Genomic DNA, 14,138 nt, shown 5'->3' on the forward strand with positions numbered 1-14,138 from the left:
GCCTTCTTGTTGTTGGAGAGCCGTAGGTAAGGAGCAGCCCAGCCACGAGCTCTGATCCGTTTTCTATTCAGGAACATCTCAAGGTGATGCTTCACCTCCTGCTTGTACAGGGACCAGTTTGCAAAGGGCAGAGGGGGGAAAACTGGGGCAGCAGCTTCTTCCTGCACTGCGTTTGCCTAGATGGAGATTTGATGCACTTTCCTGTAGAAAAATACACTTCTTTGGAGACACTGCAGTCCACAGGTCGGTCGGAGGGCTGAGCTGTCTGATCCAGGCCATCTCTGGAACATTCAGCTCGGTGAAGAGGATGCCGAGCCTCCAGCAAACAGAAATCATTGCCAGTTCAAATTTTAGCTGAGAAGGTTTTATTGATTATTTTTTTTTTTTACCATCACACTGTATGAAAATACTCTGACAGCAGCAGTGACATCACACACACGCAGCAGGCACCAGTCCCTGCCTGCTAACGCTGCTGTGCTCTTCTTCTACCACCCACATCCGTGGTCCTGAGCTGCCCACGTTCTCAAGGCTGCTGCAAATATCACAACAGAGCGGCTGTGAAAGGTCTGATGAAAGCATCCCAGGTCTCGTGCTCTCCCTGAAGATGCTGGCATACCTACAGCTTGCTCACCAACTGCTGCAGCAGAGACCAGGACCCTCGAGCACTGACTTTGGAATGAGATTCAACATTCTTGGTCAATACTGGAATGAATTTTCTACTGTTATCGCTCTTGTGAGCTGCTCTGGCAATTCTGCTGAGCTGAAAGCCTGGGTTTTCCTCACGATGTTATAAAATGAGCTCAGCTGTGTGGCAAGCTGTCCATTTTTTTTAGCACAGACATACTAAGTTGCCCTACTCGCGACTTTTGACAAAACAACTTTGCAAGAGCCATATTGGTTCAGTAAAACAAAAGTGCTGGATGAGCCAATTCCTCTCCCAGAGCCAATTAATACAGAATTGTAAGCAAAAGAAACAACCAAACCTCCCACTGCAGCACTTGGCCTGAAGACTAATTCATTTCAGCATAAAAGCATTAAATGAAGTATTTTGCAGCATCCCACCTTGACTGTCCAGCTCCTCTGATCTACCAGTCGTCAAACAAGAAAAACTGAGGAGAAAATCCCACTGCTCACCAATACAACCACAATCCAGCTGAGTTTCACAGAGTAAAACAGTTCTGCTGTCTTCCCAAATGCTTGATCCCCTCTGGGAAGTGGCACCTTCAGAGAAGAGGACGCAGAAGAAGGTTCCTGCTCTAAGGACAGAACAAACATCTAAGAAGGAAATCCTTAATTTCAAAACCAAAGTTGGTGGCACTCAGGAAGGAACTTGTGGATAAAAGACACTGTCCCTGCAGTCAGCCTAGGTGGGTACACTTGAAGCAGCACTTCAACACGTGCTTTTGGTAACCACGAGTCTGCTTCAAGGGAACTTGTAGAAAGATGAAGAGGACCAGGCTGCTCCAGTGCTCGGCTCAGCTTACAGGTCGGCGTCCTGCTGCTCGGCCTGCCGGATGCACAGCACAGACTTGTGGGAGATCCCACACTCCTGCAAGGACCTGCTGAGGTCATGGAAGCTCCGTCTGGGCACCTCCGTGGTTTCAATGCTGCAGCGTTCATATTTGGCAGCTGTTTGGTGTTCTGCTATAGCAAGGACTGTCTGGAGACTGTCTGTGGGCTTGAAGTGATGTTCAAACCGTTGACCGGAGGGAGACCGAATAGCAAGCAGCAATCGTGACTCTTTCTGCAGCGGTGCTTCCAAACTCAGAGTTGATAACAAAGAGCTCTCTTGCCTCATTTTCCTTCCTGGCTTCTCAGGAGCACACCAGGCTTCTTCATTAGGGACATGGCTTTCTGGTGACCTGCAGGCAGATCTTTGCTCTCCAGAAGGAACCGCAGTTTTTGGAGCACCCTTCTGTCCCCAGCTCGCATCCAGACGGCCGCTCTGCTCCGCTGCACCCTCCACTCCCTTTCGGCCAATGGAGGGGAGCACTCTGTATTTGTTCAGGGAGGACGAGCTCCGCAACGGCACCTGCTGCAGGAGCTCAGGGATCTCCTCTGGGGAGATCTGGCCGGAGGGGAACACTGCTTTCACAGATGATGCCCTCCGGCTGCTCTGTAAGTCATGTGGAGCTGCTGGCGATGATGGCACTGCACAAGGAAAGGTGTCTGTGGTCCCAGAGTAATTGAAGGTTGACCTCGTGCGACCCTTGGCAGATTTTGGCCGGGTCATGTGCATGGTGATGGCGTTTGGCTGAAAGACAGAGAGCGCCGTGCTTGAAGGGAAGTAGCAGCAAAGTTGTACTGGGTTCAGAAGAGCTGCTGTGGCCATTGCTTCCCAAGACACCTGCAGTTGGGAAAGCAGAATGAAAAGTTACAGGAAACGGCCTAAAATGGCCTTAATTTCCCTGCTGATTTTGTGCTGCATATCATCTAATAGCAAAGATCTGGTGCGTCACGGACTGAAACCTGTGGCTCAGTGCTGGCAGCCAGAGACGAAGGAACACACACCACTGTAAGTGCACAAATTGCTTACAGCTGACTGGTCTCCCCAAAACAAGCAGAAGGAATGGAACAACCACTCAGTGCCCATTCGAGGCCGGGCTCTGAGGAGCAGCAGAACACACGCTCCTCCTGCCAACTGCAGTCACACGGGGGTGTTTGATTGACTCCTGCCAACAAACGTGCTCCAAGGCAACAAAGAGGAAATTCTGAATGCATTGCAGCACTTATATACAGACTTATATAAACGTTTAGATACATGGTTACATCCCACACAACCAAAACGCCCTCAGCCACCACAATGAGACTCCTCCAAATGAGAGTCTCCAGACCCCCAGCACCGCACGTGTTGTCAACACAGAGCAGTTTAACTTTGGGTGCCCGAGCTGCTCCACGGGGTTGGGACAGAGCACTGCAGCACCCACAGGGACCCAAAGTGCTGTGCCCCATGTCTTGGGGTGGCAGTAGGCCCCGTTTTGGGGGTAAGCCCCAGCCCCGCAGTGCAGCCCAGCTCCCTAGCAGAGCCTTTAGTGCCCCAGCCCCACAGCTGAGCCCAGTCCAGACCCTCAGCCAGTCCCCAGCCCCACAGCTGAGCTCAGTCCTGCCCCCACAGCCCATCTCTGACCCCAGTCCCCAGCCCCACGGCCCGGCCCCGCCGCCTCACACCTGCCACCCCGGTGCCGCCCGCGCCCGCCGGTAAACACAGCCGCGTTGCCACGGCGACCGTCCCACTTCCGGCTACCACAGAGAGGAGCGGCCGCGCTGGGCAGAGCGCCCCCTTGCCGCGGTCCTCCAGACGCCATGTCACGGCCGAGGCTCACCCTAACTTTACTGTTTTAACCCCAAAAACTGACCTGAGCCTTCTGCTTTGCTCAGGATGAGCGTTTAAACCCCGGGAGCGTGGCAGCAGGGCGACCACACAGCCCCACTCCACTGGGTAGAACTGGAACAAACCCCAAACCCATCCATTGGGACGAGAGCTCCTTCCAAGAGCCGCCCAGCACACGCACGGAGCGCCATAACCCAGTGCCTCCACAAAAGGCCCCGACCCACCTGGTGTGGGGCAGGGTGGGACCAGAGCTGCCTCCAGCCTCACCCCCCTCACTGTGCACACAAAGCACCATTTTCTTACTGATAGATTTCCTCCCTTGGAAGCAGGGTTAATTACCAAGGGTGGAGCAGTGCCTATGAATACAGGCAGAGCCTGCTGTCTGTTTGCTCTGGGCTGCCTGGCTGCTCGGCAGTGATAGCAGCCTTTGTGTGTTATCTCCTCAGGTGCTCTGCCTCTCTGCATCACGTTGTGGCTGCAGTGATTCAATAACCTGTGCTCCAAAGGCATCCCCGATGGAGCTCTCATGGCTTCCAGCCTGCTTTGCCCACGGTCTCATGTTGCAGAACCTTTGAGAAGCCTCAGGCTTCTCCCACACGCTGGTTGTACCAGATTTGGCGAAGATTGCATGGGAAAGACTGAAGAGCAATCAACTGAAGGGCTGCAGAGGACAAGCTGCTAACAGTACCCACTAGCTACACTGCCAAGGCTGGAGCACCGTGTCTGTAGCCAGAGCCTCCACCTGACCAGATATCTTTAGGGCACAAGCCACTTGTATCCCTACAGCAAGCAAGGTTTCCTGGTTTTGTGCAAGGGGCACCGGCAAGGGACAGGGGGAGGATCTCTCCCCTCTTTATCCATATAAAGCAAACCCGCCAAGCCCCAGAGCCGCAGAGAGAGGAGGGTGGGATTTTATTGCCCCCATTTCATCACCAGTCCCAGAGTGCTGCTCGCCGTCCTCTTCCTCCATCGTGAAGATGAGGAATCTCCTGCTTGCCCTGCTGCTGGCTTATGGTGAGTCGGCTGGTGAGGCTGGGGTCTCAACCCCCTGCATGCAAACCATACAAACTCACAAGCTTTGAGTGTCTTTTGTCCGAGCTTTGCCATCTCCCTGCCATGCTCAGTGTGGTTGCGGGGGGTTGGGTGATGGGCCACGTTGATGCCACTCTGTCCCCCCATCCCTCTCTGCAGGGCTGCCTCCGGCGCGTGGCAGCTTGCTGGAGCTGGAGCGCATGATCAGAGTGACCACAGGGAAGAGTGCCCTGCTCTCCTATAGCTGGTATGGGTGCTTCTGCGGCATCGGGGGCAGAGGGACCCCAGTGGACCCCACTGACACGTGAGTACCTGGAAAATCATGCTGCTGCCGGGCCACGTGCTCCTCGCAGTCACCTCACATTTGGGGCTGGCGCTTCTCTCACCTCTGACACATCTCCTGCAGCTGCTGCCATGCCCACGACTGCTGCTACAGGCAGCTGCGAGAGAGCAGCTGCAGCCCCCTGATAACCCCGTACCAATTCGATGTCACCGATGGAGACATCACCTGCGGTGAGTGCCAGGGAGCAGATTGCCTGGCGAGGCGGTGAGAGCACGGGGATGGCACAGCAGCACTGGGGCAGAGCATCACGTTTTTCCCCCTGCAGGTGATGAGCAAAGCTGGTGCAAGAGAGAGACCTGCCTGTGTGACAGGGCCATGGCTTCGTGCTTTGCCAGAGCTCTGCCTTCCTACAACGTGTCCTACCGCTTCTACTTCAAGCTGAGGTGCAGAGGGAGCAAGCTGCAGTGCTGAAATCTGCATGTCTGCCTGTTTTGAGTGCCTTTCCTCGTTGCTGTGGGAAGGACAGGGTGATGTGAGTGCTGAGAGGGGCTGCAGCCCTCCTCCCAGTGAGGTGATGCGCAGGGTGAGCAGGGCACATGCGATAGCTGGAGATCCCCAGCTCCCCAGAAGAGTTGTTGTCCCCTTATTCTTCTCTTTTCTCTACTGATTTTGTTTTCCAGCAAAAAGGAATTGAATAAATGGTGTGAAAAATGCTCTGTGGTGTTTTGCTGTTGGACCGGTGAGAGATGGGTCTGTCCCACGCTCAATACCCAGCATTGAGAACTGGGGACAAATAACATGCCACCAAGTAAAACTCCCTGGGGTTTGTCAACAACACTTCCCTGCAGCGAGCCTGGGGCTGGTGGCCTCTCCCAACATCCCCCTCCTTCTTCTCTGAACTCACTCCCAGAGCTAACATGCAGAGCAAACTTCATATTTTGATGGTCAGGGGATTCATCCCTTCCTACTGCAGTCAGAAAAGCCATTTTTTGCCAGTATTCAAGGATTGCCTGCCCCCTGTGAGCCCTTTTTAGGGCTTTGATTTACACCTTCGGAATCAGGGCTGGCTATCCCACAATACAGCACCAGCAGGGCCGGTAAAGCAGTGGAAAACACCCCCGAGCTGCTAGGGCTGGGCAGAGTGTATTGCCTTCCTCCTGCACTGGAAGTGACACCGCTTTGCTGTCATCACTGCTGGCATGGATAAAGGCAGGGGGATTTTCCTGCATTCACATTAAGGGGAAGGATGGTGCTTTCTCCTTTATAGAAAAGCCCCACTTCCAGAACTGCATGAGTTGAGTGTTCCACAGGTTTGTGGAAGTGAAAGCAAGCCCTATATAAATGGAGCCATGCCAACCACGTACCCATGAGCGGCAGAGGCTTTCCAGAGGTGAGCAGGGTTAGAGGAACACCTTCCTTCCTTTCCTACCTTAACCATAAGCTGTACTGCAAGTGGGGATGGAGGCACAGGCAGAGAAAGCAGTGCTGAGCAGCAGAGCAAAGGCAGTCTGAGACAGCAGTCCAGAGCTGTGTCCCCTCAAGGGCTTCAGCTTTCTCTACATTCTGCTTTTTTTCCTGCTCTCCACCACCTGCTGCTCTTTACTGTTCCATCCCTGACACCGAAAATGCAGCATTTGTTGCCAAAGCTGGGCTGCAGGGGGCATTGCCTCCTTGCTCCATCCCCAGCTGGGGAGCAGGAAGGAGAGAGGTCCCCTGCTGCAAGAGGCTTGGTGGTGCAGTGGGGAGATGACCTGGCGTTGGCTTCCTCTTCCAGGGCGGTAGGAAAGATGAATGCTCTCCTTGCACTGGCCATGCTGTTTGCTTCAGGTAAGTGTCCTCACCTGTGCTGCCAGGGCAGCCACACCTGCATCAAACAGAAATGTTAGAGCTGTGGCTTTCTCAAGCTTTCACTTTCCACCACCACTTCCCCAAAACACTTAACAACCCCCCCAGATAACAGCTCCCCTGTGCTGGGGACGAGTTTCCTTTCCAGCACAGCAGGTAAGACCGTGGTGAGATGACTTGGTGGTGGAATATAGCAGGGGATACCAAGGGGATGACAAAAAAGGGGAGAAAAGTGTTTCTGTCATCACACTGATTCCCCTCCAGGCTCGTCACCGGCTGCTGGGAGCCTCTGGCAGCTGCAGCAGGTGGTCACAAAGCTGACGGGGAAAAACGCCGTGCTGCATTACTCCTTCTATGGCTGCTACTGCGGCGTGGGGGGCCACGGGCAGCCCAAGGATGCCACAGACAGGTAAGCACCCATTTAAAAATCTCCCTGCTCAAATTTATTCATTCAAATCTGAGGGGTGTGGGAAGCAGGGGGGAAAATCTGAAAGCTCAGAGCCCTGCGCAGATGCTGCCAGCTGCACGATGCCTGCTACGACAGCCTCCAGAAGTACCACTGCAACGCCAAGCAGCAGCACTATCAGTACAGCTGGCGCAGCGGCCGCCTCACCTGCAGTAAGTGGGGATGCTGAAAAAGGGGCTCCTCCCTTCTCAAAATGAAATGAAACGCAATCAAAATCCGTGCTGCTCGCAGACAGGGACTTGTGGTGTGCCCAGCTGTCCTGTGAGTGCGACCGCAGCCTGGGGCTGTGCCTGCAGAGGAGCACGAGGAGCTACAACCGCCGCTATGTTCTGTACCTCAAGAGCAAATGCAGGCGGTGAGCACGTGCAAAGCAAAGACTCTTTGGGTTTGGCTCTCTGCTTTGCTTCTGGAGCTGAGTTTCTGCATGGACCCACATTCGTGTTGGACTGAATCGATGTGAAAATAAATTATGTGCTTAAATCATCTTGGTCCTCTGTGAGCTGGAGCCCAGCACTGCCCTCCCAGTGCTTCCCATTACATTCCAGAGCCTCCTAGCAAACACGCAGTACCACCTTGTGCTATGCAGAGCAGCCCAATAACCTCACAGCGCTCTCAAATGCTGCCCAGAGACCCAAAGCATTCCCAGTAACCTCCCAGTGTCCCCTAGTGTTATCCAGAGCCTTTCAATCACCTCCCTGTGCTGTCCAGAGCCTCCTAACACCCTCCCAGTGGACCCCAATCCTTGCTAGAAATCCCCAGTATGCTCCCAGTGCTGCATAGCACCCCACAATAACCTCTCTATGCCTTCCCAGTGCAGCTTAGTACTGTCTTGAGCCCTCCAGTCCCCTGCTAGAGCTGCTTAGTGTAAAAGGTTTCCCAGTGCCTTTCCACTGAGTTTCAGCATCGCCCAAAGCCCTGCAGTTAAATGCCAGTGCTCTGTGGTAATGTCTAGAATCTCCCAGTTCCCCCCAGTTCAACCTACAGACACCCAGTACTCTTCTAACGCCTCACAAAATGAGACTTTGGACACTCAGCATGGGGCTTTAGATCAACGAAATTGGGTTTGGGGAGCTGAAAAATAGGTTATGGACCCTGAAAATGGGCATATGGAATGAGAAAAGATGACTTGAGCCGTCAAAAATCATGACTTGCAGCCTATAACTGAACTTGTGAACCCAAAGAATAACTCCCTAGACTGAAGAGTCTGGGCCCTACAAACAGGATTACAAGCCCCTAAAGTTAGTACTTGGATATTCAAAAAGGGATCTTGTGACCAAAAATCAGGATGGTTAGAACCTCCAAGTGGCATTTTGGAGTGTAAGATAAAGAATGAAGCTCAGGACCCAAAAAATGGAGATGGGAGGATGCCTGGGGTCTGTAGGCAGTACTGAGAGCACTGAGAAAGTGCTGAGGGCATCTAGAGAGCAATGGGGGGAACTGGGAGCATACTGGGAGGCTCTTGGGGGTTACTGGGAGGGCATTTGGGGGTCTCCAGATAGCACTGGGGCGTACTGGAAAGCTCAAGGCAATACTAGGAGACAGTGGCAGGGTACTGGGCTGTTGCAGAAAGCTACAGGGAGCAGCAGGGGGTACTTGAACGGTGCCTGGGGGTCCCCGGACAGCAGCGAGGGGCTCCAGGCTGCGTCACACCAGGCTGTGGGTTTGGCCGGCAAGGGACGGGGCGTAGCAGGACGGCGTGTGGGGACAGGCGAGAGGCATTTCTGCACTTCCAGGCAGGAGCTGGAGGCACAGGGCAGTGCTCGGCCAGGAGCGAGGGATCGGAATTGGAACCGGTGCCATTTCCCGGTAAGAGACCCCAGCCTGACCCTGCTGCTGCTGGGGGTCATCGCATTGCAGAAGTGAAAACAGGGCTGGGGGGTTGGGAGGAGGGGGAGGAGGCGGCACGCTGAGCTGGTTTTTTTTATCTGCCTCGTGATGAAGTGCTTTGAGGGGAAATGTCAGCTGAGGAGATGCTGCTGCCAAGTCCTCTTTGGTGCGAGGGGCGGTGGGACGCGAGCTGGAGGGGTGGGCGGTGGGACAGCACGGGAATGCGCTTGCTTTTGGCCAAGAGGCAGCAGCACCGTGAGAGGGAGCCCTCCTGCCTCCCTCCCTTCAACTTCTGGAGGAATTCGACGTGATTTCAGCTGGGCAAGGTTGGCAGGGCAGCGCCCGTTTCTCCCCCAGGTGCAGGCGAGAGGAAGATGAAGGTCCTGCTGATGCCGGCGCTGCTGCTCGCCTGCGGTGAGTGCAGCTGCGACAGAAAAGGAGATCCCAGCCAAAGCTGCTCCGCTCCGCTCCAGCCGACCGGGGCTTGTTTATCTCGCTCACAAAATCCCATTTTCCGGTCGCTTCAGGCATGCTCACAGCTCGTGGGAAGCACCCGCACACGTTTGCTCCGGGGCTGGAAGGGAGCACCGTGGGAAACCTGACTGCCCATGGCTGTGGCGCGGGCTGGGGCCGTGGTCGCGCTGCCTTCATGGACAGGTACAACATCAGCAAGCGGCAGCAGAAGGGGAACAGGATTTAGCGAAAGTGAGGCAGTGCTCTCCCCTTCCTGCAGCCTTGTCAAGGCAGAGAGCACCAGCTGAAACGGATGGGATGGCAGCACAGGGCAGGGCTGGTCTGAAAACCAGGGTGCAGAAAGGCTGGAGCCAGCAGTTGGACGCGGGGATCGTTATGGGTCACTTCCAATCTGGGCTATTCTAGGGTTCTGAGAGAGGCTGCAGGGAGAAAAGCTGAGAAGAGGTGGGTGTGTGAGCAGCGGGAGCAGGCTGAGGATTGCCCTGGGTGACTTAGCGCTGGGGGCCGGTTGGAGAGCAGCTAGCAGGCTGTTTGGGTCAGGGCCAGGCTCTCGTTCTCCCTGCAGGTGCTGCCTGCTCCGTGCCTGCTGCTACGCCAAGCTGGCCGCACGCCGCTGCCGCGTGGGACAGACCCAACGCCTCCCTGTGCCCCAGCCGGGGGTCCCTGCCTGCAGTAAGTCCCCACGGCCACGCTTTAGGATCCTGGCACCTTGATAAAGTCCCCACTGCCACCCTGGCAGCTCGCTGGGTTCTTCCTACAGCCACCATCCCAGCGCCGTGCTTCCCCTCGCTCCCATAGGCTCCGGGACGTGGTGCCAGCGCGCAGCCTGCAGGTGTGAGCGTTTGGCTCAGCTGTGCCGGGCTCGCAGCCGGGCGCTGCGCAGGTGTCGAGGCAGGCGCTGCTGATGGAGAAAGGCTCCTCGTCATAAACCCACCTCCATGCTGGTAAGCAAAGCGGAGCTCGGCGCGGCGCCAGGAACGCCTCCCGATGCTCTTCTTCGAGGCTTTTTGGTTACGACAGGAGGACAGCCGCCCTTTTGTGAAGCTGCGTCATCGGACACTGGGTGTGAGGAGGGCAGCGCAGATGGAATGTTTCTGCTCAGAAAAACAAGGGAGGAGCAGACACCTGTGCCTTGTCACAGCAAAGGGCGAGATGATGGAAGCAGTCTTGCTGTTGGCGTCCACCCCTTTTGGCTCAAGCTCCCCATTGGTAAATCACTGCAGAGATGTCGGCTCCCTCAGCTTCTTGCTTCGCTGCAGAATCTTGTATGTTGCTCCAAAATAAAACCAGAGAGCACAAAGCTTCGGTCTTCTGTGACTTCACTGTGTTCAGTGACAACCCCTAGCACTGAGGGAAGCTCATCTGTTAGCAGGGCTTCCTGTGGAGACACCAATAAAAAAAATCACCCAGCCCGAAGGAGCAGAGCTGAGCAGCAGGGTCCAGAGCCCGCTTATATTGCTGCCCAATGGCACCATCCCCTTTTTGCAGAAAGGAGAAGCCAGTCCATGCTCCCTGAAGGGTGCTTTATCCCCCATGTGCTCACTGGCACCCCTCAGCCTTCAGCTCCCTACAATTTGCAGCTTCCCCGAGGCAGAGAAATGGAAGCTGCTGTGAAAGTCAGTGGGCAGGCAGGATGCTGCAGGAGGGCTGGCTGCCAACGAGCTTCGCTGCGATGGGACGGCGGGGAAATCACACTTGCCTCACAGTCAGAGCAGAACAAAACATGTTTCTCATCAGAAAAGAATGTTTGGGCCTTATTTTGCAACAATCTCCAGCATGTCCCTTAGGAAAAGGCAGTTCAGGCAGCAGCTGCTTCCTCTCACCCCAAGCATCCTCACAATGGCAGGTTTTCTGCCCTGCAGGTAAATTCAGCACAGCTGACCTCATGGGAGAGCCTGGGCAGTGCTGCAAACCCCGTGGGGCTCTGCAACAAAGCACAACCCCCAAAACAGTGACAAAAGCTGGTGTCCACACGAGTGCCAGCTGCAATTCACGCTCTAGCTTGTCCCAGATGTGATGAGTGGTACTGGGAAATACCCATTGAACAAGGAAGCATCCCTGAACAAGGAAGTGTCCCTTGAATCAGAAATGCCCCCCACTGCTGCAAACCAGGCACCCACTGCTTAGCCCTGGGGGGGCACGAGCACCCACTAGGAAGGAGAGCGCAGCCCTGCACCAAGCAGCTGCTGTTTGCAAGGTGTAAATCAAGGATCGTGTCCTTGTCAGGATGGGACACAGAGGTGATTCAGCTGACAGACTGCACACCAGGATGAGTTGCAACACTCTCTCTCTGCTTAAATTTGATATATTTTTCTGCTGGGACATCCGGCTATACAAACCAGCTTACGTGGAGCTCCACAGGCAGCTCTGTTAGCTCAGGTGCTGCACAAGTGCTGAAAGCAGCACTGGAATTGGTGCACAGGGCACGGGGGAGAAAGAAGGCAACTCCATGTAAACATGCCAAACTCATTAATTATTACCAGCTACCCCAGCCAGACCCCAAGAATGTTGTTACAGCACTTGCTGGGGCACAAAGATGTGCAATGCTTAGCATCACTTGGGACTGAGCACAAAACATCTCTGCATCTCACCCACGTCAGGACAGCAGAAAGGGAAGATACTTGGCACTCTGCATTTTCTCCCTGTGCAAGCAAGCAGGGAAACAGTAAGAGACAGCACGGTGCTTTCAGAAGCCATCTAGAGACAACACTGCTACGGTTTTCCCCCCAGTTCTCCCTATTTGTGGAAAGTACTGAGATAATCAGAGTCACGCACAGACAAGACTTCACTCATTTCCAGTCCATGTAAACATCCCCTGCCCTCCCATCAAAGCACATCCCGACATTCACAAGAAAGGGAACTGCACCTCAGCAGGCCTCCAAGATGCCAGCAGCAGCTTGCACATGTAACGGCACCAATACGAGGACTGTCAATATTTGCCCACTTTGGAGAAATCAAAGGAGGAATCGTGCTGAGCGGACACACATTGGCTATAAAACGTGCAACTGGGCTCACACTCAGCACCCTGGGATCATCCTGCTCCAGTGCTGCCCATCACGAGGCCATGAAGCTCCTGGTGCTCCTCATCTGCTGTGAGTACCCCTCGCACAGTGATGGGGCAAGGCTGGGCTGATGGCTCCTCTTTTTCAGTCCGTTTTTAGGGGGTTCTCTTTCCAACGCCACTAACAGTGTGTCTCCAGTTGCAGGGCTGGCCCCCGCGGGCTGCAACGTGGCTCAGTTTGCTTCCATGATTAAAGAGAAGACTGGGAAGTCTGCACTGTCCTACAACGGCTACGGCTGCCACTGCGGACTCGGGGGATCCAGGAGGCCGGTGGATGCAACCGACTGGTAAGTGAGGAGGCAGAGGGCTCCCAGAGCTCAAGGCAGGGTGTAGCCGGGGCAGGCAGAGCAGGGAAGAACACGGGGCTTTTCCTGAATCTTAGATCATTTGTCTTCTCTGCCTCTCCCTGCGTACGAGGCTTGGAGCTGAGGTAGCAATGCCAAAAGACAGTGTAACCTGAACGCGTGCCTTTAAAAGCTGCTCAGCAGCAGCAGCTCACACCATGCTCACCAGCTTACAAAAGGAGGACGATCCCTGAACAAACCTGGGCTAATTAAGGCAGCCATTTGGTGTCACACCAAGTTGCTGAGGCAGAAAAATGGGAATGTTCAGGTGAATGAGGCTGATCAGCAAGCACTGCGCTGCACCCAGCGCACACAGGTTGTGCACCACCACCGTTTCCCCTCTGCTCCCCACTCTGCCCTGATCAGATCTCACATGACACCAGGTGCTGCCATGCCCACGACTGCTGCTACAAGAAGCTGTCATCCTTGACCTGCGTTCCCCACCTTGTCCTTTACACAGTCTCCATCAAGGGAGGCCAGATCACATGCGGTAAGAGATGGCACAAGGCCCAACCACTCACACTTCCAGGGAATCCCTTCCTTGGTGTCCTTCAAACTAACCTGGCTGGGAAACCACTTGCTGGGGAGTGGGGTGGAAGTGAAGGAAAGGTGCCAGGAGTGGTGCTAACCTACCAGCTGGAGCCGTGGTAAAGTCTAGAGCTACAAAGGATGGGGGTTCCCCTTCTGTAGAGGCCAAATATTGATCCAGCAAAACTGGACACAGAACACTCGAGGTTTTCTAATCTGGATGGGGTCACCCTGATGTCCCAGCTGTCCCTTGTGCCAATCCGAAGCAAAAAACACCATCTCTGGGTGAAGGGACCAAAACCAAGCACTTCCTCATGACCAAAACAAATCTCTATATAAAGTAAACTGAACGCTCCCTCCAGGGTCATTATTGGTTTGTAGCCACACAGTTCCATGCCCCAGGGGGAGGATGCTGGCAACAGGACTCATCATCAGCCACCCTAGGGTTCATGGGGATGACCTGAAGATAACTCCAAGCTCTCTCCCTCCCCTTCTTTTCCTTCAGGATCTGGGAATTCATGCCAAAAAGGTACCTGTGAGTGTGACAAGGTGGCAGCAGAGTGTTTCAAGAGGAACCTCAAAACCTTCAACAAAAGCTACCAGAATTATTTAAACTTCAAGTGCAAGGGCTCACTTCCCTCTTGCTAGAGATGCCAGACTCAAAACCTGACGGAAGTGCTTTAAATTGAGATTCTCTTCATGCAGTGAGATGGAGCAAGGCACAACTCCAGACCTACTCCACCAAAAAGGCACTTGGAACTTCTCCGCCAAGCCTGCCAGACCCTCAATTGGTGCACAAGGAAGGCTTGCTCCTCAGAATTAAATAAATCAAAAAATCTTTGCAAATAAAAATAATTTTCCAAGACAACTTCTAATGTGTTGCTTCAAGACAGTGCCTGAGCGGGTGGGGAAGCTGTAGCAGAACTATTGGATCCAACACTACAAGG

General features: G+C 54.4%; 5 protein-coding genes across 7 annotated transcripts; 4 read left to right on the forward strand and 1 right to left on the reverse strand.

Moving 5' to 3' along the window:
- Positions 1-384: 384 nt before the first annotated feature.
- Positions 385-3,382, reverse strand: UBXN10 (UBX domain protein 10). Of its 3 annotated transcripts, none has more exons than XM_042883362.1 (2): positions 3,357-3,382; positions 385-2,347 (listed from the first exon to the last, which is right to left on the reverse strand). In XM_042883362.1, exon 2 carries the CDS (start codon positions 2,330-2,332, stop codon positions 1,481-1,483), a length of 852 nt encoding a protein of 283 aa, XP_042739296.1. In that variant the 5' UTR covers positions 2,333-2,347; positions 3,357-3,382; the 3' UTR covers positions 385-1,480. The 3 variants fall into 3 exon arrangements, with proteins under 3 accessions (XP_042739296.1, XP_042739295.1, XP_042739293.1); XM_042883361.1 differs by lacking the exon at positions 3,357-3,382 and adding an exon at positions 3,169-3,215; XM_042883359.1 differs by lacking the exon at positions 3,357-3,382 and adding an exon at positions 2,537-2,667.
- Positions 3,383-4,177: 795 nt separating this feature from the next.
- LOC122186572 (phospholipase A2, membrane associated-like) lies at positions 4,178-5,344 on the forward strand. Its single transcript, XM_042883365.1, has 4 exons — positions 4,178-4,345; positions 4,523-4,667; positions 4,770-4,876; positions 4,972-5,344. The coding sequence occupies exons 1-4, from the start codon at positions 4,309-4,311 to the stop codon at positions 5,115-5,117; spliced, it is 435 nt and encodes a 144-aa protein (XP_042739299.1). The 5' UTR covers positions 4,178-4,308; the 3' UTR covers positions 5,118-5,344.
- A 668-nt stretch (positions 5,345-6,012) lies between these two features.
- LOC122186570 (basic phospholipase A2 Cdr-13-like) lies at positions 6,013-7,440 on the forward strand. Its single transcript, XM_042883363.1, has 6 exons — positions 6,013-6,036; positions 6,304-6,314; positions 6,427-6,473; positions 6,756-6,900; positions 7,003-7,109; positions 7,189-7,440. Exons 1-6 carry the CDS (start codon positions 6,013-6,015, stop codon positions 7,314-7,316), a joined length of 462 nt encoding a protein of 153 aa, XP_042739297.1. The 3' UTR covers positions 7,317-7,440.
- Positions 7,441-8,636: 1,196 nt separating this feature from the next.
- On the forward strand, positions 8,637-10,558 carry LOC122186571 (phospholipase A2 crotoxin basic chain-like). The gene is made up of 6 exons (XM_042883364.1): positions 8,637-8,763; positions 9,142-9,198; positions 9,312-9,441; positions 9,824-9,930; positions 10,057-10,202; positions 10,261-10,558. The coding sequence occupies exons 2-5, from the start codon at positions 9,159-9,161 to the stop codon at positions 10,161-10,163; spliced, it is 384 nt and encodes a 127-aa protein (XP_042739298.1). The 5' UTR covers positions 8,637-8,763; positions 9,142-9,158; the 3' UTR covers positions 10,164-10,202; positions 10,261-10,558.
- Positions 10,559-12,322: 1,764 nt separating this feature from the next.
- Positions 12,323-14,049, forward strand: LOC122186609 (basic phospholipase A2 RVV-VD-like). Its single transcript, XM_042883422.1, has 4 exons — positions 12,323-12,350; positions 12,396-12,606; positions 13,047-13,153; positions 13,697-14,049. Exons 1-4 carry the CDS (start codon positions 12,323-12,325, stop codon positions 13,837-13,839), a joined length of 489 nt encoding a protein of 162 aa, XP_042739356.1. The 3' UTR covers positions 13,840-14,049.
- The last annotated feature ends 89 nt before the right edge of the window (positions 14,050-14,138 follow it).

Source organism: Lagopus leucura, unplaced genomic scaffold (genome assembly GCF_019238085.1).
Source record: "Lagopus leucura isolate 7727_CA_CO unplaced genomic scaffold, USGS_WTPT01 Super-Scaffold_100037, whole genome shotgun sequence".
In the NCBI taxonomy this organism is placed as follows: Eukaryota; Metazoa; Chordata; class Aves; order Galliformes; family Phasianidae; genus Lagopus; species Lagopus leucura.